Raw genomic sequence first — 27,675 nt, 5'->3', positions numbered from 1 at the left:
TTCAGCAGCTGAAAGTCAAAAGTGTTCTCTCCCTTCACTGTGATTAAGGCTGTTAGTAACAGAGTATTCACAGTATAGTATAGTACAGTATAGAGCGCAGAACATTTCTGTGTACATTTAGGACTACAATCCCATATGACTGGGGTGCATGTGCTTTTGTGAATACTCGAAGATGTACTCCTGCTGATGCCCATATGTATTAGCAAAAAACAACAACACAGTTCTACGTAATGATCCACTAAAACCTAATTCAACGAGGATAAAAAAAAATAATTAAAAGAAAAAACTCACCCCATTGAAGGCTTAATTCCTTGGGTTTGGCTTTGCTAGCTAACCGAGGTGGTTGACATGGACCTGGTGGGACAATGGCGGTCTGTACTGTTAATGTATCAGAAACCTATAAAAAAAAAAAAAAACAGACTATCATTGTATATGGCACACTTTCTCCATACAATCTGTACACTGATAAAACGCATACAAAACTGTATACAAGAACGTTTGTCAGTTTTCACAGTCATCACTGCCTCCCATAATATACAGTTGGTAGAGCTAAACTCCATTTAATCAACTTTATATATAGTGACTACTTTACTTGCCAAAGGATTTGCACTTCAGTCCATCCAGTCTTACAATTAAAAAACCCTGCCAGACAGCAGAGCCAGGTAAGTTACCCGACTGTTTTCTACTGCCCACAGCATGTTTAACAGCCAGTGAACGAACAGTAGACTGATGAGTCCATCTCTCTTCTCCTGTCATCGTGTCAGCACATGTGCGTGCAGCACACCCAAATGGCCCCTACTGCCTCCCCAAGAGTGTTGTAGTGAAGATTATAAAAGAAGACTGATATCAAGTCAAATTCAAGTACACTAGTTAGCATTTAAAAATATATATTTAAAATTCACTCTAATATATGACTGCGTTGATTCGTTTTTTTTTTTTTTGTTACATCTTTCTGGAGTTCAGCTATTAACAGGCTATCTGTATACTATACCAGAAGAGGGGAAGTCTAGCATTCTTTTTACAGAAAAGGGGATGAATTATACATTGCAGGACTCAATCTAGGAAGGAATAAATTAACCACTTGAATACAGGGCACTTTTACCCCCTTCCAGCACAGGTCAATATTCAGCACTGGAAAAGCACAGGCAGGGCACTGGAAAAGTCACCAGGTGCAATCCTGTGCTGAAATGGCATGATACAGTGCGATCCGTTATAATCACAGCTTTGTATCATGTCATTTAGTGTTTTTACACTTTTGAATTCGGTGCCGGTTCCACCCCCCTGCGTCGCAACGCTCGCAGGGAGGGAACCGGAAGGCAAGTGCCGGCAATCGGCCGTGCACAGAGCGGGGAGAGACTGTGAGGAGGGTGGGGGGGGGGGGTTGAGGTGAGTAACGTTCTGAGGTACTCCCCAGTGTGGCTCGGGGTTACCGCTTTTGGTACTGAAAATTAACCCCGAGCCACAGTCGGGAATACCGCCAGGGAGATTAAAGGAAGCCATTCATTGTTTACAACCTGAATCATGTGATCTGCTGTGACTGCTCACAGCGATTACATAACACTGGCACCGGGCCGGTATAGTGATCAGCCATCCGCTGTGTCCGGTGGATGCAGCGGGTGCCGAAACACGACCCAGAGAGGCCGTGTAAGGCGTGTCCTTCCAGAACAATAGGGTTCTTTCCCATCCGTCAATTAAAAAACAGAGTAGCTGTAAGAATCACAAAGGCCAGTATGACCATAGGTTATCAAAATACAAGCCATTTATAAGCTTAAAATATATTATTGATTTAAAAAAAAAAAAAGGGGTAATTTTGCTGTAATACATTGATCCACTTACTTGACTTGAGCCTACAATGTTGGAACAGGACACTCGGAATCTATAGAAAGTACCAGGCTTGAGATGATCACATACATGTTCTCTATAGGATCCACTGTAAACCAAATCCCATTTGTTACCTGTTAAAGGGAAAAAATTATCCACTGAACCGCAGAAATGCTAAACAATGAATGATTAAAATTACTTCATGCATAGTAGCTGAAAACGCTATTAAGATATTAGACCAGAGATAGAAGAGATCGAATAGAGAAAACATTCAACATTAAAAAACATGTTTGAACCCCAATTACACAAACACACAAAGTTACTCACCACTTGTACTTTCTGCAAATTCCAGGAAATACTGAAGGATTTCTGAGCCACCATTGTCCTTTGGAGCATCTAAAAGGGGAAAGAAAAAAAGAAAAAGGGGGGGGGGGGTTGGAGGTGTTAGACTTACTGCCAAATTGTATGATTGCATGAGTTTTGGTGGATATCCACAGTCTTCTGTAGCTACTTATGGGTGAATACAGTTTTGTGGTCACATTAATGCAGGAGAATTACATAAAATGCAGAAACCTTGCTTGTAGTTCTGTGCCGCTGGCATCTTCCACATATAATAAAAGTCACTGGAATCAAATTTTTAAATGAATCTTTGTGCCCACACAGAGTAGAGGTTCATTTTATTCCAGGTCTGGTTAGCCCAGTGAAGTGATATACATTGTATTTCTGGGTAAGCAGGTGTCTGACTCAGTCCCCTAACTCCCAAGGGTCAGTACTGGTGCTTGAAAATGGCTGATTAGGTATCAAGCATTCTCACATAGGAGCAGGGAGAGAATCTTGTGTAAATGTCAAATCACTTCTTGCTCATATGATCAAACATTGTGGCAGAGGTGCAAATGAAAGTATAAGCAGCTACAGAGATCTTCAAAGTGTACATGTTGCTTTGTCTTACATATACCAGAATCAGCTTACTTTAGGTGAGAGGAGGGAGGAGCACTTGACTTACCCCATATAACTTTGATACTGTGTGCATGGATCTTTCCCTTTGTATTTGGTTTGCATGGAGAACCTGGCTTATCAGGAGATGTTGAATATTCTACTATATCACTAGGACTACTTTTGCCTTCACTGTTTACAGCAAATACCTGCAAGACACAAAAACATTTATGGATTTACAATTTTGGAATTTCATGCAATGTTCTAAAATGAAGGTCACAAGAAACAGGTACAGAAGCAAGCTTTATACCCCCACATATCAGTATTTAGAGCAGGACTCCATTCATTTCCCCCCCCCATGCAGTGGGGCTATGCCCCACTGCAATACTTACCTGATCCTTCGATCATCCAAAAAACAACGCTCCCTCAAGTCCAGTGGAGGACTGTTTCTGCCGTCCTCACGTTCAGAGCCGGTCTATGGAAGTGATGACATTAAGAACAGTCCATGCAGAAGTGAGCAGAAGCGGCTGTGACAAGTCTTGGGCTCGGAGGATTGGTTGACTAGATAAGTATAACTCCACTCTTCTCACCCCTAGGCAAAAAGGAGCAGCCCCACTGCATGGGAAAAAATTGGATTTTTGTACTTACCGTAAAATCCAATTCTCGAGTTAATTGACGGACACAGCACTCCATAAATCATAACTACTGGGTTATATTGCCTCCTCCAGCAGTAGGACTAAGCAGAACAAAAACATCTGGCTACGCCCATGGGCCATCCTCAGCTTGGTATATAACCCCTCTCTCTGCTCTAGGTAATCAGTTTAGTAGCCAGCAGTCATAGAAGTATAAAAACTTCTTAGAGGGGTGAGTGCAGAGTCCATCCAACTCTGAGAAATGGATTTTACAGTAAGTACAAAACTCCAATTTTTTCCCATGCAGTGGGGCTGCTAGTTTTTGCCTAGGGGGGAGGATAGTGGAGGTATACTTATCTAGCCCGCCAAGTACCAAAATTAAATTTTCTCTTTCGTTCATCAACGGACACAGCGCTTCATAGATCCTAACTAGTGGGACATACAAAAGCAGTGCCAAAAAGGAAAATGAGGGGTGGGGAAAATAACTCAAGGCTAAACATAAGAGCCCTTATCCAGTACACAGGAGCCTTAACCGGGTCACAGGAGCCGCGCCTGAAAAATAAAAGTTTAAAGAAAAAACACGCCTCAAGAGGGAACAGCCCCTTTTAAACAGCCTGCAAACTTTGCGGTCAAAAGAAGCATCCGCAAATAAATGTCAAAGTATCTACCTTATAGAATTTCGTGAAGTTATGCACTTACAATCAAGTGGCTGCCTTGCAAACGTGCAATATTTAAGCCTGATGATGGAAGGCCCAAGAAAGGGAAAGGTGGAACCTGACCTTTAATGGAATAGGCCTAAGTCACTATCTGCCTGATACATCTGGAGACGGTAGCCGAAGAAGTGGCTAGCCCTTTACTTGGTCCATCCGTAACCACAAAGAGAGCCGGACCTCCGAAAGGACTCATTAGCTGCCAGATACACCCGAATCGCACGAACCACATCCAAGGTATGCAAAGCAAATTCCTTGGGATGAGCCGGCTTGGGACTCAAGGAAGGCAACACAATGTCTTCATTCAAATGGAAGTCAGAGACAACTTTGAGCAGAATGATAGACCGGGACGAATAACCACTTTATCCCTATGGACCACTAAATAGGGACTGCGACAGGATAATGCAGGCCGAGGAAATAGCCAACAAGAACGTCACCTTCTGGGATAACGTAGGCAAGGGAATCTCCCGAAAATTCTCAAATGGAGGTTTCTGGAGAACCGACAGTACTAAATTTAAATCCCATGGCGGCAAAAGAGATCGTACTGGTGGAGCCACATGTCGAACCCCCGAAATGAAGGTACGAACTAAAGAGTGTGCAGCTAGGGGGCGCTGAAAGAAGATTGCCAGGGCAAACACCTAGCCTTGATGGTACTGAAGGCCAACTTCTGATCAACGCCCTATTGAAGAAAGGTTAAGATTCGAGCCACAGAAAAGGATTGAGGGTGAGCGCCAATCGACTCACACCAAGAAATGTACGCTTTCCACGTACAATAGTATATCTTGATGGAAGACAACTTTCTCGTCCTTCACCACAGTAGGGATCACTGATTCAGACAGACCTCTATCCCTCAGTACCTGGCTTTCAAATGCCTAGCCATTAAAACCAGTGACTAAAGCAGGATGGTAGATGAGCTTTTGGGACAACTGGTCTTCTCTGAGAGGAATCCCCCAAGGGACGTTTACAGTCACCAGGATGATTGGAAGATCCTTGCTCTTGATTTCTCGCAGGAACTGCAGAAGAAGCCTGAGCCGAGGAGGATACTGGCCTGCGCCGTCCCCCTGAACTCATCACGAACTTGGGTGTCCTTCTGTGGAGCCGAACCCGCTAAAGCAGCTGCATATAAGACTGTGCAAACAGAACTGTCTTGAAGGTGGATACCACCAGACTCAGAACCTGTATGCAAAATGGGATAGAGAACAATCTGTTTGACAGCAGCTGGTGAATAACGACCTGTGGTCCCTGAAGTTTGTGCAGAGGAAGGACCACCCTGGTCAGAAATAGAATCAGACCTAGGTAAATCAATTCCCTGGACAGGGATGGGGGGGGGGGGACCTTAGGTATTTCAGACATCCCCTGAACCTTTGCAGGAATCAAATCCACACAAGGAGACTGAGGACCTAAAAAAACTGAAAAAGGACAAGCTTTGTCCCCCTTTCTGGGTAGCCCCAAAAGAAACATTTTGCAGATCTCCTTGACGCTCATCAAAGTCGTCCACGGGGCCGGAAACCAGCAAAAATGTCCCTCCACCCCAATAATAGGTGAGGGCTGACCTGCTGAAGGAGTCTTGTCTGCTGGTCCGGAGAAGCTAGCTCTAGGCTTACCAAACCCAAGGTTGCTCGGAAACCTCCCGGGGAAGATTCAAAAGATCTATTTCCCTTATTCTCCATACCAGAAGCATGAAAACATTTTCTAGGGGCTGAGGAGGGGGGCCCCCCCGTCTGCGGCGAGGCAGGAAGGTAGTTTTCCCTCCAGTGGTACCCTAATGATGTCATCCAGGGTAGCCCCAAACAAGCGATCGCCTTGAAAGGGCAGATCAATGAGCGCTTTCTTAGAGGATTGATCTGCAGACCAATTCTTAAGCCACAGCACGCGCCTAATCACCACCGCTGAATCAGAGAGTTTGGACCACACAGGAGCTGTATCCAAAGCTGCATCACAAATAAACTGCAGCCCTTGGACCAACTGGTCTGCTAAATCAACATAAGCAGTGGGGGCCTGCTCACCCCCCAGGGCCCTGGCACAAAAGCTTGGCCCATTCAATTAGGCAAAGACTGGCTGCAATGCTGAACTTGCCATAGTAAACATGCTGCATGCCACAGCCTCCACTTTGTCAGCCATGTCCTTAAAGGACGGGGATTTCTCCACTGGGATCATGGTTGCTTTATTCAACCTAGAAACAGGAGGGTCCACTACTGGTGGACTAGCCCACTTTTTTAAAAGGGACTCCTCGCAAGGTTAACATACAGCAAAACATTTGGGGAACCCGAAACAGTAATTTTGGTTGTTCCCATTCCTTACAGGAAAACCTGTCAAAATAAGGCACATAAGGAAACACCTTTGGAGTACGATAAGACCTATGTGTATCAAACAACACAGCCACGTCCGTGGCTACATCAGCCGCATCCTCCATTTTTATTCTCACGCACTGCAGTGATAAGTGCGTCTACCGGCGTTTTTCATTTGCTGCTGCGACCATGGAGGAATCATCCTTACTATTGGATGGATCAGGGGGTGTATTAAATTCCCCTGGAAAGGCTGCGTCCATTGCAGCATCAGGCTCAGAATCAGATGAGACAGCCTAAGCTGGGGAAGGCGGGGGGACGCCTCCTCCTGGGCCTGCAGTCTTTTTGAGTATGATGCTACAAGCTTGGCACATCTATTTTTGGGCAGTTTATCCCATTCTTCTATGCAGGACCTCTCAAGCTTCATTAGATTGAATGGGGAGCGTCGCTGCACAGCCATTTTCAGATCTCTCCAGAGATGCTCAACCGGGTTCAAGTCTGGGCCACTCCAGGACATTCACAGAGTTATCCCGTAGTCACTCCTTTGTTATCTTGGCTGTGTGCTTAGGGTCGTTGTCCTTTTAGAAGATGAACCTTCGCCCCAGTCTGAGGTCCAGAGTGCTCTGAAGCAGGTTTTTATTAAGGAGGAGGTCTCTGTACATTGCTGCATTCATCTTGTCCTCAATCCTGACTAGTCTCCCATTTCCTGCAGCTGCTACCACCATGCTTCAATGTAGGGATGGTATTGATTGGCCAGGTGATGAGCAGTGCCTGGTTTCCTTCAGACATGTTGCTTGCCATTCAGGCCAAAGAGTTCAATGTGTTTCATCAGACCAGAGAATTTTGTTTCTCATGGTCTGAGAGACCTTCAGGTGCCTTTTGGCAAACTCCAGGCGGGCTGTCATTTGCCTTTTACTAAATAGAGGCTTCCGTCTGACCACTCTACCATACAGGCCAAAATTGGTAGAGTGCTGCAGAGATGGTTGTTGTTCTGGAAGGTTCTCCCCTCTCCACAGAGAGACACTAGAACTGTGTCAGAGTGACTATAGGGTTCTTGGTCACCTCCCTGGATAAGGCCCTTCTCCCCTGATCGCTCAGTTTTGGCGGGCAGCCCACTCTAGGAAGAGTTCTGGTGGTTCAAAACTTATTCCATTTATAGATGGAGACCATGGTGCTCATTGGGACCTCCAATGCTGCATTTTTCTGTACCCTTTCCCAAAACTGTGCCTCAATACAATCCTGTCTCGGAGGTCTACAGACAATTCCTTGGACTTCATGGCTTGGTTTGTGCTCTGACATACATTATATTATATATATATATATATATATATATATATATATATATATTAAAAAAGGATAGCGCGCAAATGCAAAAGAAATTACTACCAAATCTGAAGACAATCTTCAGATTTGGTAGTAATTTCTTTTGCATTTGCGCGCTATTCTTTTTTAATATACATGTCTTTTGGTTCATAGCTGCAGCAGCTTTAGAAATACATGGGTATGCTCCCCCAAATTTTTTGCCTGTTTAATATATATATATATATATATATATATATATATATATGGACAGGTGTTTTCCTTTCCAAATCATGTCCTATCAACTGAACTTACCACAGGTGAAATCCAATCAAGTTGTAGAAACATATCAAGGATGACCAGTGGAAATAGGATGCACCTGAGCTCAATTTTGTCATGGCAAAGGCTGTGAATACTTATGTACATGTGATTTTTTTTTTTTTAAATTTGCAAAGATTTCAAACAAACTTCTTTCATGTTGTCATTATGGGATATTTTTTTGTAGAATTTTGAGGAAAATAATGAATTGAATCCATTTTTGAATAAGGCTGTAACGAACCAAAATGTGGCATACTTTCCGGATGCACTGTACTATTATGGCAGTACCTAAAGAAGTAAAAAGCCAGCACATCGGCCAGCAACAATTTAAAGTTGAAATCTTAGGTGTGATAAAAGGTGCAATTTAATGTATTGACAGGCGACCTATCAAAATCCTTCCTAGTACACACATGAAATAACTGCAGTAAAAGAGTGATCACTGTGCAGCGTACATGAAGTCTAAGTTTTTCAAGTAAATCAGAAGGAAATGCAAGGTGGTGAAGGCAAAGAAAACATGCTAATGAGAATGGAAAAGAAGGAGGACAGTTTAATGTTGTCAAGAACATTGAACCAAATGGAACCCTTTCATTTCTAAACCAGCAATACAAAAAAGGGAAACAGCCCAGCTTCGAGGACAACATAAAGTTCTGCTTTGAAACATTAGAACTATTTAAATTAAGATAAAAATCAAACCAATAAAATGATTCATTAACATCAAAATAACTTACCCTAAACTTATATGAAGTATTTCTTCTCAAATTTTTTAAAGTGCATATAAGATCTTCACTATTTTGTCTAGGTTTAAAGCCATAACCCTGAAATAAAGAAAATATACGTCTAAACTTCAGCTTTTAGATTCTAGTTTAGAATGATTTGCTAAAAACAATCAACTTTTTTTTTTTGGCGACAAACTCATTACTGAGCAGCTGTTAAATTCAAAGCTAGAAGAAATAAAAAGGTTTACAAGATTACGTACCGAGCCCTCCTCTTCCATTTCGAGGATATATGTTAGTGTCTCATCTGAAGTCATATCACTGGGTGGACTCCATTCTAAACAAAGCCAAGTGATACCCGCTTGTCTGAGCCTTGGTGGCAGTGGGGCAGGTGGCACACTCCCTGCTGTGTAGTGGACCACTGTTTCACTAAACCCACTGGAAGATAAATGTATTCACATTACATGTTTTGTTCAGAGAACCAAAAAAATCACAAAACTGCAGTTGATAGCCTGATGACCGATTCTTTTACCCAGTAATGTGTTAAACGACTGTACATAATCAACATTCATTAACACTCTCTTCCAGAAAATACACTTGCAAAATAAACATGCAATAGTACCCGATAATACTGAAATAACTCTTTCAGGAACAAGAAATATGCATGTGTTGCTGCGCACCATAGGTTTACTTTTTTTTTTTTTTTTAATGTGGAACGGAGAGTTTAACAGGAGAGGACCAGTCATAATATGCAAGCATACTTGCATATTATGGAAAAATTTTGCACTGTCCCAGTCATAACACTGCGCTTTCTTGCTACAACAAATTGATCAATCAACTTGTGTACAACCAGCCTGCTGGATTTTACGTGTGATAGTTGCTAGCAGCTGGTACAGCCGCTAGCAATAATCACTGTGTTTTCCCAACAAGGACAGCTTCCCCCGCCGAGAGAACACAATAGCTTTGCAAAAGGGATTCCCCCATCAACACTGCCTGTGTTGGAGGAATTGAGCGATTTTCAGGAAAACGCAGGAAAGAAATTTACAGGTGCTGAATATACTGCATAATGCATACACGCATCTGTGTGGTGCGATTTGACACATTCATTTGTATGGTTCAAATTGTACCACATTCTGGTGCAGGACACATTTTTTCCGCACTGGAGTTGGATTGCATAGGTGTTCACACCTATGCAATATAATTCTGTCAATCGTATATTTCAAACTGTTTTGGGGTGTCGTCAACTTAAAAGAAAAAAAAAAAAACCCTGCAAGTCAAAGACATAATGAACTAGTCTGCATCGCATACTAGCTAATTATGGAATACTTACCTTAGTACGAAGCCCCCGCAGCAGCACCCGCACATTGGTGTCACCGCTGACATTTTCCCAGGAGTTATTTCTGGGTTCGCTGGCCCTGGTGCTGTGATTTGCTGAAGCCGCGATGACGTCACTCCAGCGTGGGAGACGCCGTTAACGGCACGGGGCTTGAAAGGAACAGCACCTGTGGCTGTTCCTTCAGAGCGCAGGCGCCAGTGATGTCATGTAAATATCTCCTAAACTGTACCTATAGGTAAATGTTTGCAGAGGAAGTTTACTTCCTCTTAAACATTGACACCCATTGCGGTTTGCATGAGCACCATGCGATTTCAATGCAGTTCGGGAAATGCACAGGATTCGCTGCCTTTCCCACATCGCATATATGTGAACCAAGCCTATATTGACACTCATTATTACAGCCACCAATTAGTGCAGTTTCTAACTATTTTCCATGCCAGAAGGGAATCACACTGTTACATTTTGAGCCATTAAAGACAACAGAAGATTACTAGAGGCTTATACCAAGTCAAATTCAGGTGCTTACACTAGTTGTACGCAGCAAGCAACAGAATACCTAACCAGCATAGTGGCTGTGTCAGTCACTCAGGACTTATTGGAACAGGGAATTAGCATGATAGCCAAGCAACTAGCATTTTCAGAAGATAAGCCTTCCTCAGAGGCGGCGGAGAGCAATAGAGGATACTTTTTGAATACATGTGTGAAGAGATTTTTTTGTTGTAAATAAGAGCTTAGTGTCACTTTCAACAAACAAGTACAGTAAGGTTTGTATAAAATTTAGCTTACCTCATTCCAATATCATTTTTGGCAGCTATTCTGAAGGCATATCTTGTAGAAGGCAACAGTTTTGTTAACTTGTATTGTTTAAGGTGACCAAAGTAGCATTCTTTAAACGGCCCTTGTTTACCCTTTTAAGGAGGAAAATGTGTCAGTGAATAGGATTACTGAAACACTATCAATTTCTGTGAGAATTAAACTGGGGGGGGGGGGGGGGGGGGAGGGGTCTGATGAAATCAAGAGATAAAACACATTCACAGTTGTCTTCCTTGTAATGGGACAGCAGTTGAAAAGTATATTGGGGTTATGTTGTCATGCCAATTAACATTCCAACCCGAAAACAGACATCTATACCCTCTGGGTCAGACAACATCTTCTAGGGACCAAATTAACCTCCATTCTTAAAATTATACCTATGCTAAATATCTTAGAGTTTGGGGACAATGGTAAGACCATGTCAATAACCTTAACACTGATCACACCCTGCTCTCCCTGTAATCGATATCAATATACGGCCACCTTGCCTCTGCAGTAAGACCACATGGGACGCCTCTCCCTTTACTTTCACCTCAATTCTATAGTGCTTTCCTTCTCCCCTTTACTGCTGCTCACTTTAGTTTGATTACTTGTCATTGCTTATTAAGAGTCAACCCAACGCCTCCTTTTGTCTTAGTGTTGTCATACTTAGACAGATGGAGGACTCCTCATGGGCCTCTCTGTATCTACATTCAGGCAAGTTTTTTTCTCCCGTTTCATTAACTTTCTTAACTAAACTTTTGCTTACGTACTCCTATTCATTTAATATGGAGCCTTGCTCCTTTACTATAATCTGGTCTATTCCTTTTCTTTAAAATATATTTGTATTCAATATATCTTTGTTTTTGAAAAAAATTAATAAAATTCTTTGTAACATAAAATGCAAACCGAACTTCACGGAGAGATGCTTTAAGTAATATTAATGTGAATTTTTTTTAAACTATTTTGAAAAAGTCCACAGAAGTTACAGAATATCATATTTAAAACATGAATACCTCATCCCATTCCAAGAGGAAGCCATTTATTTTTGATCCATTGTCATTTGAAGCCTATAAAACAAAAATGATTTAACATTTTGGTAACGACTGTAAGGGTGAAAACTTTAAAGTGTAATGCTAGACAAAGCAGGGTTTAATCTCACAGTAGGCCTTTAACATTGACCCTGGAAAAAGATCTCCTAAACCTACAGTCAAACTGTGAAAGTCAAATTTCTGAAGCGAATTGAACTTCCTAAATTATTTTCTCTAAAATCAATTTCCAACATCATCTTACACAGAATCCTCTAAGAGGCTTCAGACATCTTGTGACCTCTCTTTGGTGGACTATACAATAAAATGCACTGCAGGCAGGACCAGGAAATTCCACTCAGGAAAATGTTTGTTGTCACATTAGGAAAAGACAGAACAAAAAATACAGAAGTAAAGGTCTGTCAGGGAGTCAACTCCTTCTTTATCCAAAACTTGGATAAAAAGGGGTTCCACATTAATAACTGAATCCAGAACATTTAAAGGGGCAGACGATTATTAACATATTAACAGATGTGTTACCTTCGACTGAGGATATGGGATTGAAAATCATTACATTTAAAAACTCTACAATGGGTAAAAAAGAATATTTTAGTCTGGCATCAGAAAACTATTACAATTATATGTGTACCTTCCACTGTAGATTTAGGCAATTGCGGGTGCGGGTGAGAAGTTTTGGTGGTGCTGGCGAATCTGGCTCACAGCTTTCGGTAGTAAAACTCAATAATTCAGAAATGGATCCTTCTAAAGGCAGGCATGTTGCAGACACTCTAAAATGAAAAAACAAAAACAAAACATTATTGAAGAAAACTATCTTTTTAGAAAAGCTGAGAGCGTAAACATATTCAAACATACAGTTAGTGTTTGCTGTGGCCGACAGTCTTTGTAACCAATTATTATTGAAGCAGTAAAGGTGGACACTCCTTATGCAAAAAATGGAAAACGGTTTTACTATTCTCAAAAACGGGTCACCCAGTCATTGTCTTACCAGGTACCTGGGCAGCATGGCGACCAATAGGGTTAGAAAAGGGAAATTGAAGGTTCTTGTTTGTGCCACACTCCGGGTGTTCTGGTTCTTAAAACAACTTAAAACAACTGGAAACACATTGGTAGGGTAATAAACTTCTAACCAAACTGGCCCTAGTGTGAGTGCTTACACGGCTGCGGTAAAGACATCACACTGCAAGATCCTCTGAGAAAAAGAATGACGCACATGTAAAGTGTTGTATAAATTACTTGCCCTAAATATAGCCCAATAAATGGTTTGTTCAGCACAAGCCCATATAAAAGTTTATTTAAAAGATAGTGCCTGTCAGTCTAGCAGGGTACATACCTGACATGATAGTCTGTTGCTGGTCGAAGGTCAGTCAGTGTACATGTCGTAACTTCTCCTCTATATAAACATAAATACATATTTACAGAATGATACATACAATACATGTATGTGCATTTAGTCTACAAGATTAGCAAACATTTTTAAAGAGGAAGTAAACTGCTTTATTTTTCCCTTTTTTTAAATATTGTCATACAACAAAGTATTACTATTCGGTGCACATTGTAATGTTAGTAAAAATGCTTCTCATTTACCTTTTTTAGTCTTATAAATAAAATTATCTTCTGGGAATCGGCTGCACCATCTTTAGTATTGATGTAGGTCTCCCCTGTGGACGTCATTTCCGCCCTTGTTTCCCCTGTCGAAATCTCACACATGTGCGATTGCCCGCTATCTAAGCCTCTTTCTCAATTTTCTATGCCCTGGTTCACTCCCCCTGTATGACGTCTCACAGTCTCAAGGGGAGAACCAGGAAGCCGAGGGGAAAGGAACAGTATCGCGAGCCTCCCTAGCTGTGCCGTTTTCACATACCCGGCATGCTGTTAGGGAAACGGTACACATAGCGTGCCGTGAATTTAATGACAAACTGCGCATGCGTCGGTGACTTATTGAAACTTTGGAGGATGGATTGTGAGAAGATTACAAAAGTAAGTAAAGTGTAACAGGCAGCGATCAATAGCCTTACCAATATAGATTTTAATGTGATAAAGTTTTGCTGGAGAGTTTACAACCACTTTAAGATACAATTCACAGATATGTATGTAAAGCTAACTAGTCCACAAGTAGTCAACCATCAAATTTAAATGAACTTGCAGTTCTGCAAAGAAGAGTGGGAAAATATTGCAAAGTCTGGATGTGCAAAATCAGTAGTTCTATCCAAACAAACTAAAGGCTGTAATTAAAGCAAAATGTGGTTCAACAAAATACTGACACGAGGGGGGTGATCCTTTTCCCAACTCAGGGATTCTGTTTTTGATTTTTTTTTTCTTAAAGTTGGTGTTATATCTTTTACATGGATTTTTTAAGTTGTAAATACAGATAGATAAAACAGAACCTGTCTGTTTCAGGCTGCAAAGCAACGACATGTGATTTAGAATGGAGTGATTATTTTCTATACCTACTGTAAATGTACTTCAACTCAAGTAAACAGCAGATTAGGATTACTGATGTACGGTAAACCTTTAGTAAGATGTTATCAAAACTAAAGGGAGGAAACAAAAGATGATGGCTGAACAGGCTATGCCTGTTATTACAAATTATGTCTAATATAATAAAGATACTAATTGCAGATGTGCATATGAAAAAATTACCACTAAATTCTGTAAGTTTACAATTCTATTTTAGAACACTATTCTTACACTAAAGTATAATCTTTATAGAAACAATTATTTTACTAACACTTTGTGGCACCCCGTGTTTCAATTTTTTTATACACAGACACTTTATTTTACCAGGTAAGAAAAATTAAATAAGATGAGCATAGCTTTACAAACAACTAGGATATCCGTACGCCCCATGCTTTCACTAATACTTTTTGCTATAGCCACTAGCCACCAAAAAAAAACTTGATATTGCTGGCTATTATTGTTTCAATTTATTCATGCTCACTGGTCCGGTAGGCATTGTATAAATTAAAGAAGTCTTCTGTGCACTGAAACCATCACCTCTCCTCCATAACAGTTATGAAAAAAGCAGCTGCAGCATGTACTCACGAGTAGGCAGGCTTGAACTTTCCATTTTTGCCATTGTTGGACACGGTCACCTCATATACAAATCTTCTTGATAAGAGAGTCGTGGGACTTTCTCTGTTTTCAGAAGCAATCTGAACACTCCATGATAACAAAGCAGACCTTGCTTCCAAGCTGGAAACCTAAGAGGTAAAAATACAAAACAGGAAACTGTTGGAAGCAAACATCATTCATTTTACAAAAAAAACAAGTGACATTGGGGTTTAAAAAGAAGATGATGGGTTATAACCAATCTAAAAAGAGTATAAGGTGCTATAAGGAAGACGCCGGGAGCCACAAGGAGATGACTTGTTATCTGCCTTTCATGGGGAATACAGCCAGGGAGAGGGGGGGGGGGGGGTTGTTACCAGAGTGTCGGAAAATACTTTTTCAAGGAGATTGAAGCAATTCCATCTTTTCTTCCTTCTGCAAGTAGAACGGAACTAAAATACTATTGGGTTTTTATACCCCTAATAGATGAGGTAAAGAGACTCCCAGTGAATCTCTCTCACAATCACAGATGAGAGGAGGGTGTGATTTGATATTATTGTCTCCCTTTTTTTAGGGCTAGCCTATAGAGGCGGCTGCAATCACTCCTCCATACTTGGTCAGAGACACCCCATAAATGCCCTGTTATATACCCTGTTTCCCTAAAAATAAGCCCTACCCCGAATATAAGACCTAGCATGATTTTCAGGGATGGCTGCAATATAAGCCCTACCCCAAAAATAAGCCCTAGTAAAATCCTTGATCTCAGCCACTCCTCCTGCAGTATTCGGAGAGGGAAAGTAGAGCTCCGGAGGGTCACGTGAGCGCCCAGCAGCACTGTAAATAAGGTATTTTCCACAATAAAGTTACAAAAGGAGACACACTGCACATTGCATAATCTTTTTACGAAATCGATTACATATTTTTACAATGACTTTATTTTTGGGATTACAGAATGTCATAATGCTGACTCCTGAGCTGACAAGGAGAGAGAACTTTTTTTTGACATTTTATTATTTTATTCCAGGTTTTTTAGAACATAAGCTAAATGACACAACACAAGCACTGTGCTGTCTACCATGCTTTAAAGGACCAGGATATTTATTTTAAGGTTACAATCCCTTTAAGATCGTCTTTTTACATACCATAAATAAGACATCCCCTGAAACTAAGCCCTAGTGTGTTTTTTGTAGCCAAAATTAATATAAGACACGGTCTTATTTTCGGGGAAACACGGTAGAAAGTTAATATTGCCCTATAAGTATTATGATACAATAACTAGCAAAATTTTGAGAGTTGGTATGCAATTCATCCCTCTCTCCAAGTACATCCCCCAGACAGTATTTCTTTGCCTCCATTGATGCTTTGATATATATATATATATATATATATATATATATATATATTTTTTTTTTTTTTTTTTTGATAGTTGGGGTATATATATATATATGGAGGAAATACATGCATTCTCTTTCTTGAGCAGAGACTAACCTTGTTGGAAGGTGGAAACATCAGTGGTCTATAGGGACCAAATTTGTTTTTTGTACAAAGTACTATAGTGCGGAAGGACAGGTTTTCTGCCAAAGTCTGCTGGTTTGTCAATGGTGCAATGAATTGCTGTGCAAATATAGGCATTTATTGTATAATTTTATATTGTAATGAAGGAATTGTAGCTTATTGTTGGTTATCTATTACAGACGGAACAGATCAGGGATCAGACAATCCCCGATGAAGAAAATTAATTCTATATTTTCGAAACTTGTTGGATGTTCCAGCTTGGAGCAGCAAATTTTGTACTTGATGTGCAAGTAGGATGCTAAAGATCCCGATTCAGCTGGAAATTACCACCTGCTCTAAGGATTAGAGTATCTGTAATATGCTTGTACTTGTCCCCTAGAGGGAACTGTATATGATTTTGCACTACTTTTATTCAAAGGAATGTTTTTTTATTCAATGTTAGAATAAACATTGATACATTTGTAAGGAATTTGAAATCTTGTTTTGGACAACTATTATATTATAGAAATTGCACCCCATAGTCCTGTTATAGTATAGAAGAGTCTTCTTTTGTAAGTTGCAATTAGGGATGAAGGCAATTATATCCTTTGTTATGTGAGCTTTTTTAAAATATGTTCTAACATTACATTTTAAAACACATTTCAAAGTTTGTAATGATTCTCCAAAGAAATTATGCTGAACATAAAACAAAGGTGCTGATGGCCGTCATAAACCAAAATCAAATATATTTGTTAAGGGAAAAAAGTGTTCCAGGGCACCCGTCTCTAGATAAGAGTGGGAAACTGAAAAGAATCACCATATTATTAGATTATTCAGGAAGTGCCACTGAAGTATGCATTGTTAATGAGATGAAGTCATGCCACTGAACTGAACTTGTGTCCTTAAATACCCGCATGAAGCACAGAGAAAACCAGACCCTTGTAGCAGCCAAATATTTCAGATGAAATGAAGGAAGGCTGCAGCTTCAAATGTACACTGATTTACTGCACAGTGCTTAAATAAAGAAGTCTTCATTTTCATTAACGTGACATACTTGATAATGTAATAATGTACTTGAGAGTCTGTGTAAGTGTATATGTGTTAACCACTTGAGGACCAGGCCTTGAAGTTAAAATCAGTATTTTTCTGCTAGAAAATGACTTCGAACCCCCAATTATATATATATATATATATATATATATATATATATATATTAGCAAAGACTCTGGAGAATAAAATGGCAGTTGTGCAATATTTTTTGTCACGTGGTATTTGCGCAGCGGTCTTTTAAACACATTTTTTTTTGGGGGGGGGGGGGGAATACATTTCAGCATTTAAAAAAAAAATAAACAGTAAAGTTAATGTTACGCTGAAGAAATGGATACCAAACATGTCATGGTTTAAAATTGCGCACGCTCGCGGGATAGCGACAAACATTGGTACTTAAAAATCTCCATTGGCAACCCTTTAAAATGTTTACAGGTTACCAGTTTAGAGTTACAGAGGAGGTCTAGGGCTAGAATTTACCTGGGCACGACTTGCGTATGGGTTCGCTTCTGCGAGTGAGCTCAGGGGGACGGGGAAGTCCCTTTAAAAAAAAAAAACATTTTTGATCACTTTTATTCATATTTCAAGGTATGTAAACATCACTTGTAATAAGCAGGACAGGTCCTCTTTATTGTGAGATCTGGGGTCAAAAAGACCTCAGATCTCGCATCTACACTAAAAAGAAAAAAAAAAAGTCAAAGTATCTATCTTATAGAATTTTGTGAAGGTATGCACCGATGACCAAGTGGCCTTGCAAACTTGCGATATGGATACCCGATGACGGAAGGCCCAAGAAGCACTCAGCACCCGAGTAGAATGTGCTGTGACAGGGAAAGGTGGAACCTGATCTTTAATGAAATAGAGTCCCCATCTGTCTGATTCATATGGAGATGGTAGCTGAAGAAGCAGCCAGCCCTTTTTCTTGTTCCATCAGTAACCACAAAAAGTGAGTCTGACCTTCGAAAGGACTCAGTAGCTGCTAGATAAACCCGAATTGCACAAACCAAATCCAAGGTATGCAAATTCCTTGGGATGAGCTGGCTTGGGACACAAGGGAGGCAACACAATGTCCTCATTCAAATGGAAGTCAGAGACAACTTTGGGCAGGAATGATGGACAGGGACAAAGAACCACCTTATCCCTACAGACCACTAAATAGGGACTGCGACAGGATAATACCGCCAATTCTGATACCCTGCGTGCCGAGGTAATAGCAACCAAGAATGCCACCTTCTGGGATAACGTAGGCAAGGGAATCTCCTGAATTTTCTCAAATGGAGGTTTCTGGAGAACAAAAAGTACTAAATTAAAATACCATGGCGGCAAAAGAGACTGTACAGGTGGAGCCACATGTCGAACCCCCTGAATGAAGGTACGAACTAACAAGTGCTTGGCTAGGGGTCTCTGAAAGAAGATTGCCAGGGCAAACACCTGGCCCTTAATGGTACTCAAGGCCAACTTCTGATCAATGCCCTGTTGAAGAAAGGTTAAGATCCGAGGCAGAGAAAAGCATTGAGGATTAGTGCCAATCGACACCAAGAAATGTACGCTTACCAAGTACCATGGTATATCTTACTGCAAGATAACTTCCTCACCTTCACCGTAGTAAAGGGATCACTGATCTAGACAGACCTCTATCCCTCAGTACCTGGCTTTCAATAGTCAAGCCATTAAAACACTCATGAAGGAGGTCCACGAGGCCTGAAACCAGCAAAGATGTCCCCCCACCCCTATAATGGGTGAAGGCAGACCTTGATGATGAAGGGGTCTTGTCTGCGGGTCCGGAGAAGCTAGCTCTAGGCTTACCAGATCCAGGATGCTTGGAATCTCCCGGGGAATATTTGAAAGACCTATTTTCCGTATTCTCCGTCCCAGAAGCATGAAATAATTTTCTATGTGCTGAGGAGGGCCCCGTCTGCGACGAGGCTCCTCCTTTCCTAGACTATGGCAAGAAGGTACTCCCCCGCCCCCCGTGATACCCTTAGTGATGTTATCAAGGTAGCCCTTATACAGGCGATTGCCTTAAGGGGCTACCCTGGATGACATAAGGGCAGATCAATGAGAGCTTTCTAAAGCCCCATACACACACGCAGATCGTCGTCATACAAACGTCGGCGGATGAAAGATCTGCCGATTGTATGCGTGTTAGTATGGTGCCTCCGACAGCTGTCTGCACACAATCCACGGACAAGAGTCTTTCTTGCAAACATGAAAATTTTTGTCTGCGGACACCAGAACAGACAATTGTTTGCCTGTCAGTACAGAAATCAGCCGACAGACCGCAGATTTGCAAGACTGGGCATGCTCAGAAAATAAAAAACACAGGGAAAGTTAACCATTACATGACATCACTTCTGCAGTCAGCTGAAGTCTGCGGACAAAATTCTTGTGCTGTCCTTGTGCTGTCTTTGCACTTTTCAACAGACACCGACATCCCGGGGAGAAAAGACGAACATTTGTATGACGACGATCTGCGTGTGTGTATGGGGCTTTAGAGGCTTGGTCTGCAGACCAATTCTTAAGCCACAGCACGCGCCTATTCATCACCGATGAAACCGAAAGTTTGGACAGCACAGCAGCAGTATCCAAAGCTGCATCGCAAATAAACTGCAGCCCTTGGACCAACTCCTTGGACCAGCTGGTCTGCTAAATCAACATAAGCAACTGGGACCTGCTCACCCCAGAGGCCCAGGCACAAAAGCTTGGTTTATTCAGTTAGGGTCTGAGACACCAGGGCTGAGGCAAAGACTGGCCGCAATGCCGAACCAGCCATAGTAAACATGCTGCGCGCCAGAGCCTCCCCTTTCCTGTCAGCCGGGTCCTTAAAGGACAGGGATTCCTCTACTGCGATCATGGTAGCTTTGTTCAACCTGGAAACAGAAGGGTCCACCACTGGTGGACTAGTTCACCTTTTTAAAAGCGAGTCCTCACTCACTATTTGTACACTATCCTGGGTTCTCTCACTACTAAACAGGACAATTTGTTCAACAAAGCTGAGTTTATTTTAAAGCATATCTATGGTCAAAATGTAAAATCATATACTCATTTCCACATTGCATTTTAATATCTAGGCTACTCCTTTTAATCCGAGTGATCTTGTGTGTAAACTTAGTGAAGATCCCAGCACATTGACAATGAAGTGTCACACATTTGACAGAGCCTGTTTAACTACAGAGGTGCTGAAAGAGGAGCTTAGGGAGGCAGAATCAGTACAATAATCATTGCTTGCAGACAGCAAGATATCATGGGATAAAAGAGTAAACAGAGAAATTGCAAAGCATCCAGGGAATTTAAGAATTTGTGGAAAGAGATGACAAGTAGATAGGGAGCACTCACAACATGAAAGGAGATTTTTCAAGTAAGCTAATACTGGAATGCCAAATATACCTACTGTTCAATTTTTATCAATGAATTTTGTGGTAATGCTACTATTAGGCTATTGTCCCAGTAAAAAGCTGATGACCAGGTTCTTAACCCATATGTTAAGATGTGCCTAATCACAGCTAATCACACGTAAACAAGGAAATACCAGTTGTCGGCATTCCTCTCCATGCGCTGAAAGCGTTTGTGGAGAGGAGAGCTGATCAGCAGCATTTCCTCACAGGGGAGATCTGCCCAGATAATAAGGGCACTGATCATCAGTGCCCAGCAGTAATGCCAATACAATATGGGATTGTATTGTTTTTTTTTTTTATTAGCTAAACTAAATGGACTTGTGTCTTTTTTCAACCTATGTAACTATCTACCAGCAATGATGCCAATTAGTGCCAAGTGATCCCAATCAGTGCCCGTCAACGATGCCTATATGCGCCGACCCGTAAGTGCCACCTCATCAGCACACATTACTTATTTACAAACTTTTATAACCGTAACTAAGAAAAATATTTTTTTTCCCCCAAATTTTTTTTTTTTTTGTTTCATAAAATTTCAGACTTTATTTGTTTAGCTAAAAATAAAAAAACCAATAGTGAAAAAATAGCACCAAAAGAAGGCTCTGTTAAAAAAAAAAAAAAAAATGGGATTTCTGACTTACCGTAAAATCCATTTCTCCGATGTTCATTGGCGAACACAGCACCTGATTCTTCTTAACCATTGGTTTATACTGCCCCCTACAGGAGTAATACATTAGGCAGGAAAAAGCTTGACTACATCTTTGGGCAGTCCCAAGGGGTATAAACCCACACTCAGCTATAGGCACTCAGTTTTGTTACAAGCAGTGTCAGAAGAAAGTCAACTCCACAGAGGGGTGGGTGCTGTGTCCGTCAATAATCAGCGAAAAGGATTTTACAGCAAGTCAAAAATCCCATTTTCTCTTTAGTTCATTGACGGACACAGCTCCTGATTCTTCCTAACCATTGGGACGTCCCAAAGCAGTGTTAAACATGAGGAGTGGGAAAACATCAGTAGAAAATTTCCAAGCCAACCAAGTAACAGAGCTTAGCCATAAACAACTGGAGCTCACCAGGAAAAATAAAATACATTGTCAAAGATGACCAGGTCCTCTAAGCAGCAGCCAGCAAAACCTTGCGGCCAAAAGCAGCATCCACAGATGCCAACACATCCACCTTATAAAAATTTTGTGTGCACTGGCGACTTGCAGACCTGCGTCACTGACGCTTGATGACGGAAGTCCAGGACAGGACACACTAAGCGCCCTAGTAGAGTGCTCCTTGATAGGGAAAGGAGGAACCCGACCCCTGATGCAATAGGCCTAAACCACAGTCTGTCTGATCCATCTGGAAATGGTCGCAGAAGAAGCGAACAACTCTTTGGGAGATCCGTCCGTGAGCACAAATGGAGAGTGACTTCCTAAATGACTCCGTAGCTGCCAGGTACACCCTAATTGCCCAGGCCACATGCAAGGCACGCGAGGCAATTTTCCTTCAGATGTTTTGCCTGGGACACAGGGAAGGCAATACAATGTCTTCATTCAAATGACAGTCAGAGACCACCTTAGGAAGGAATGAGGGACAGGGGTGAAACATCACCTTATCCTTGTGATTCACCATGTAAGGTCAACGACAGGATAGCGCTGCCAGTTCCGGCACCCTGCTTGCAGAGGTGATAGCCACCAAAAATGGCCACCCCCTGGGGCAGCGCAGACAGGGAAACCTCCCGAATATTTTCAGAGGGAGGCTTCAGTAGAGCTGAAAGCACCACATTCGGATCCCAGGGCGGCAACAGAGCCCGCACTGAAGGAACCAAATGTCGGCCACCCTGAAGAAAGGTACGCACCAGAGGGTGTGAGGCCTAAAAGTCGTTGGAAAAAGACAGCCAAAGCAGATACCTGGCACTTGATGGTACTCAAGGCCAATTTATGTTCAACCCCCAGTTGAAGGAAGGTTAAGATCTGATCCACCGAGAAGGAGCAAGGATGAACCCCAAGAGATTCACACTACGCAATGTATGTCTTCCACATACGGTAGAGCTTTCTAGAAGTAGATTTCCTAGCTTTCAACAGCGTAGGAAGCACTGACCCAGACAAACCTTCATCCTTCAGCGCCTGGCGTACAACAGCTAAGCCGCCAAGGCCAGCGACTGTAAAGAAGGATGGAAGATGGGTCCATGGGATAGCAGATCCTCCCTGAGAGGAAGTCCCCAAGGAGCATTAGCGATCAGTCATACCCGATCGGCGTACCAAGACCGGCAAGGTCAGGATGGACGGAGTCCCTTCTGCTTTGATCCTGCACAGGAGTCATGGCAGAAATTTGAGAGGTGGAATGAATCGGTCAGTTCCCCTTAGAATGCTGGATACTTACCGCCAGGACACTACTTGCGCCCCCTTAGTAATTGACAGACCATGGCTGTAGCATTGTCCAAATGATTTAGTATCAGACACCTCTGAAGACGAATTGTCCAATGAGCCAGACAAAGGCCAGTCACTCGGATTTCAAGAACACTAAATCGGCAGTCTGGACTCCCTGAACACATCTGTCCTGAGGACGCCTCCCCACCCGGACAGGCTGGCATCCGTGGTGACAACCGTCCAGTACAGGGGGGAGAAAGGATTTTCCCTGTCAAAGTGCCAGAGTACTAAGCCACCTCTAGAGACTGTGAATCCTTGACCCATTTCCCTCTTTAGCAGAGATGTTGTGCGGAACTGTGAAAACAGTTTCCACCCTCGGGGTGGTCTATCAGGCCCAGAAACCACATGCAGGCCCGAAAGGATGATCGTCTTCAGGAGGCAATTTCGCTTCTGTTGTTCAGCAATGTCTGGAGTTCTGCTGCAAACACATGCGTTTTTACTGATTTTGCAGTGCGGGTTTTAAAGGACATGAGACTCAAAAGCCGCACCAAAAACACATTGTGAGTGCATTTTTTACCACACTTTTACTGCGTTTTCCATTGTTTTCAATGTGAAGGTGTGTTTTTTGTGCGTTTTTTAACTCCCCAAACATACTCCAAAAGTGCTGCAAGCAAGTTTTTTTCTTTATAACGGAAGCGCAGCGCCTCAGTGTGAACACATTCATCGATTTCAAAGGGAAGCATTTTTCTGGAGTTTTTCAGATGCTTTTTTTTTTTTTAAAATCAGTAACGCAGACAAGGAGCTAATGATCAGGGTTCGAACAAAATCAGGTAATGACACCATATGTGATGGATAAACAATGGTCCCAATTGGCTTTAGGTAAACATCACATCTGGTCTAAAGAACAAGGATTAGCAAGGTTTAGAAGCGAGTTATAATCCTGGATTTAATAAAACAGGTGCATAAGGTGCTACAGTTTGTGCCTTCCACCCCGTAAGACCATTAGTCCCAATTTAATGGAGCATTACCTCATCAAGAACAAAAGTCCCTTGCTTAAAAAAAAAAAAACCTTGACTCTGCAAAGGCGACAGGTTTAATTCCTCTGTAATCTAAAATAAGAACATACTTACCACAGGCTTGCTCATGCTGGGGTTTAAATCTTGTAGCTTTTTCGGCTCTGCTTCTCCATCTAAGAAAGACAAAAGCAAACACACAAAAATATAATTTAACCACATGTGTGTACAATATGCCTTCTGGCACAGAATGTTTTGTGACTTTATTTTTATCTTTGGCTTTTAGGAAACCGCCAACTGGTATTGATTTAACAGTCAGTGTACGGGTAAAAAACACAGATGTTACTCTCTAGTCTGTGTGGAACCAGAATTTGCATAATCTTCTAATGTTCAGGGCCATCATCGGTGAACAGGAGAGATGGAACTGTAAGCATTGCTCAACATGACTAATAACTCATCCTGAAAATCTCATTCCACACTTCCTTATGGGCCTCCACGATGGCTGTGACAATGTCCTGTTCAACATCCTGGATTAGTGTTGCCAAGTGCTGTGCAATCACAGTGAGGTACATAAGAGTTAATTTAGTAGAAACAATTGTGTAACTGATACAAACAAAAATAGGTTCATAGGAAGCTCTAAAACTAGGGTAGGTAACAGCATTGGTTCTATCAATATTTACAATTAAATCACGCACTTCGTGCACATAGCTTGATTCCATCCACCTCCTTTCCTCCAATGCCTTTGTTTGATATACTTGCCCGAGCTGAGACTACTAAGGGGCTTATCTCATTGGCATACACACAGTTGTTGTCAACATATCTTAAGTTTCCTCTTCCATGTAAGTGCAGATGGGAGGAGGATTTGGGCCCCCTCTCTGATGAGCTTTGGGATGAAGTGCTGCAGAATAGTCATATTATTTCACTTTCTCTATCCCACAGAGTAACACAGCTCTTTATTTTGCATAGAGTGTATCGTACACCAGAATTTTTGCATAAATAGTCTGCAGGGAGAACACGGTTAGATGTCGTCATCCACATTGTATTCTTATACATTTACTGTTGAGATGCCCAAAGCATAGGCTTTACTGCCAGGGGATGATTTCAACTTTAAATGATTTATATGGCATTTCCCTAACCCTTTACCCCATTTTAGGTATCCTGGGATATGTTGACTCCAAAACACTGGACTCAAAGTAAATTGTTGCAGTTTAAGAGATCTCTATTGCACAAAAACTGATTGCTACACAATGGGTATCCTCTATGCCACCATTAGTAGAGGAATGGAAATCCAAAGTTGATATATTGTGTTTGAGAAACATACGTACCTCTCTCGCAATGCTCTACATAAGTTTGCTGCAATATGGTCTAGTTCGATAGACGTGATGGGCCTGTCTATAATTCTTTGGTTTTTTTTTTATTGTTACTAATTGGACATTAGTTTGCCAATTATGATAGAGGGGTACAGAGGATATACGATATATATACCTGGTGCTTTATTTTATGTTTCTACTCGTTTAATTTTTTTGTCTGATTCTATTTTTATTTATTTTATTCTGCGTGACAGTTTGGCTCTGTGTTATTCTGTACTTGTAAAGAAAAAAATATTTATATAAAATTTAATTTAAAAAAAAAAAAAGACTAGGACAGGTGGATATAAAATAGACTAATGACATACCTCTAGTAAAAAATTGTTGTAATATTTTTTTTTTTCTTGATAAAGTCTGGACAGTTAGAGCCCATCAGGTATTTTTCACTGTTCCATTGGGGAGACTTCCCTTTACATACTGTTCAAGTGACGACACTGACCAGGAAGGCTTTGGCCAATCTCAACAAGAGCACAAGCCAAACAGACAAAAATAAATTACAGGAGTTGTAACTAGTTCCTACTGAGGAACACTTGTTCCTAATCATCGCTCACAGTTCACCTTTATTAACTAACAAACATACAAAAGGTCTTCAATGTTCTCTGGCAATCATATCTGGCAGAAGGTTTGAATCACTTCCAGACTAAGAATCTTCCATTTGTTGAAGACGAGCAACCATGTATTTGCATCTACGTTTCCAACTGCACCCATGTTCCTTGGTATTTAGGGCAACCTCTGTTCTTCCTCTGTGGACATTATAAAACCCACAGAGGTGAAAACACTGCAGGTTTGCTAAGGCTCGGTTTCCACTGCTGCGGCTACAGAGTCGCGCTACTTCTAGCGCAACTCTGTAGCGTTCACTTGTTCGCGGCTTTTAGTGAGACTTGTCCCTCATTATAGAGGGAAGTCGCACTGAAGTCGGTCCAAAAGTAGTGCACTAACTACTTTTCAAGTCGCGGCAGTGAAAACGGGCCAAATAGAAATTAATGGCTTTTGACTTGCTGTGCGACTTGACGTGTCAAGTCGCAATAGTGGAAACTGAGCCTTAAGGGGAATTTTAAGATGCTAATAGGCTTTTCAACTTATTGGAATGTCACCAAAAAAATAAATAAATAAAAAAATACTGCTTGGGCTGCACGCATGTTTGCTCCAGAGGCATCTTCAGAAAATGAACTGGCAGAAATGACAGTGAGATGGACTGCAAAGGTAGTGTCAAAGGAAAACTGTATTTGTACATCATTACTGGTGCCTTGCAAGGTAGTATACAAAGGAATGCATTAAGCACTAATAGCAACCAATCAGCATAATAACAAAAGAACTCTGAATGCGAAGGTTAATGCACTTTACTCCTCTTCCACAGGGAGCAGCAATTCTATTACATAACAGAGCATAGACATACAAAATAATGTAGAAGTTCCCCATTTTATGTTTAGCAGATGACCTACAAATCACAAATTTACTATAGAACATACCCGTGCAGTCATTCTCTGCTGGAGGACTGCTCCGTGTCCGTGAAGCTTGCTTTAGTTTAATGGGTCCCCCTGTAAGGTGCTGTCCTTTAGAGTATCCATTCTGCATGTGTGAGTTGGTAGCAATGTGTGCTTTGTGCGGAGAGGAAGGGGGACTGTGCAGTTTACTGTTATTGTGGGAGCTAATCTGTCGCTCTTTTAACCTTTTGATTTTCATGCTTCGCTCATCCCTTGGAGGAAAATTCATTCTACCATGGGACCGAGGTTCTAAAAGGAAAAAAAAAATTGCAGATTAGAAATTAAGGATATATAACAGACTCATTAAATACAATTTGGATTATAAGGGCTGAATCATTGTACATTAGAGCTTGGGGGGGGGGGGGGGGTGATTTAAGAAAGCTGAAGTGTTGACAGGCACCAGCTTTTATATAATCAATCAAATTACTGTCCAAGAGTCTGCTTAAAGCAAAATGCAAGTTAAAAAAACTGGATTTTTGTAAGAATCTACCGTAAAATCCTTTTCTCTGAAGTTCATGGACAGATGCAGCTCTGCTTAATCATAGACTATAGGCAGCATAACCCTATAGTCTAGGATTAGGCAGAGCT

At 41.4% G+C, this 27,675-nt stretch overlaps 1 protein-coding gene across 2 annotated transcripts in view; it reads right to left on the bottom strand.

Annotated features, from left to right (window-relative positions):
• LOC309560101 (fibronectin type-III domain-containing protein 3A-like) overlaps positions 1-27,675 on the bottom strand; it is a 180,113-nt gene that overhangs the window by 29,101 nt on the left and 123,337 nt on the right. For both annotated transcript variants that reach the window (XM_082263631.1, XM_082263632.1), the window contains exons 6-18: positions 27,073-27,336; positions 24,354-24,412; positions 14,931-15,088; positions 13,219-13,278; positions 12,517-12,655; positions 11,856-11,909; positions 10,834-10,955; positions 8,975-9,149; positions 8,727-8,813; positions 2,825-2,963; positions 2,149-2,217; positions 1,837-1,955; positions 292-397 (exon numbers count right to left, since the gene is read on the bottom strand). In XM_082263631.1, coding sequence (XP_082119757.1) covers positions 292-397; positions 1,837-1,955; positions 2,149-2,217; positions 2,825-2,963; positions 8,727-8,813; positions 8,975-9,149; positions 10,834-10,955; positions 11,856-11,909; positions 12,517-12,655; positions 13,219-13,278; positions 14,931-15,088; positions 24,354-24,412; positions 27,073-27,336 — 1,551 coding nt within the window. The remainder of the gene's footprint in view (positions 1-291; positions 398-1,836; positions 1,956-2,148; positions 2,218-2,824; positions 2,964-8,726; positions 8,814-8,974; positions 9,150-10,833; positions 10,956-11,855; positions 11,910-12,516; positions 12,656-13,218; positions 13,279-14,930; positions 15,089-24,353; positions 24,413-27,072; positions 27,337-27,675) is intronic.

This window comes from Pelophylax lessonae, assembly GCF_965119305.1.
Source record: "Pelophylax lessonae genome assembly, chromosome: 7".
NCBI classification, from domain to species: Eukaryota; Metazoa; Chordata; class Amphibia; order Anura; family Ranidae; genus Pelophylax; species Pelophylax lessonae.
This window is presented reverse-complemented; position numbering and strand designations above follow the sequence as displayed.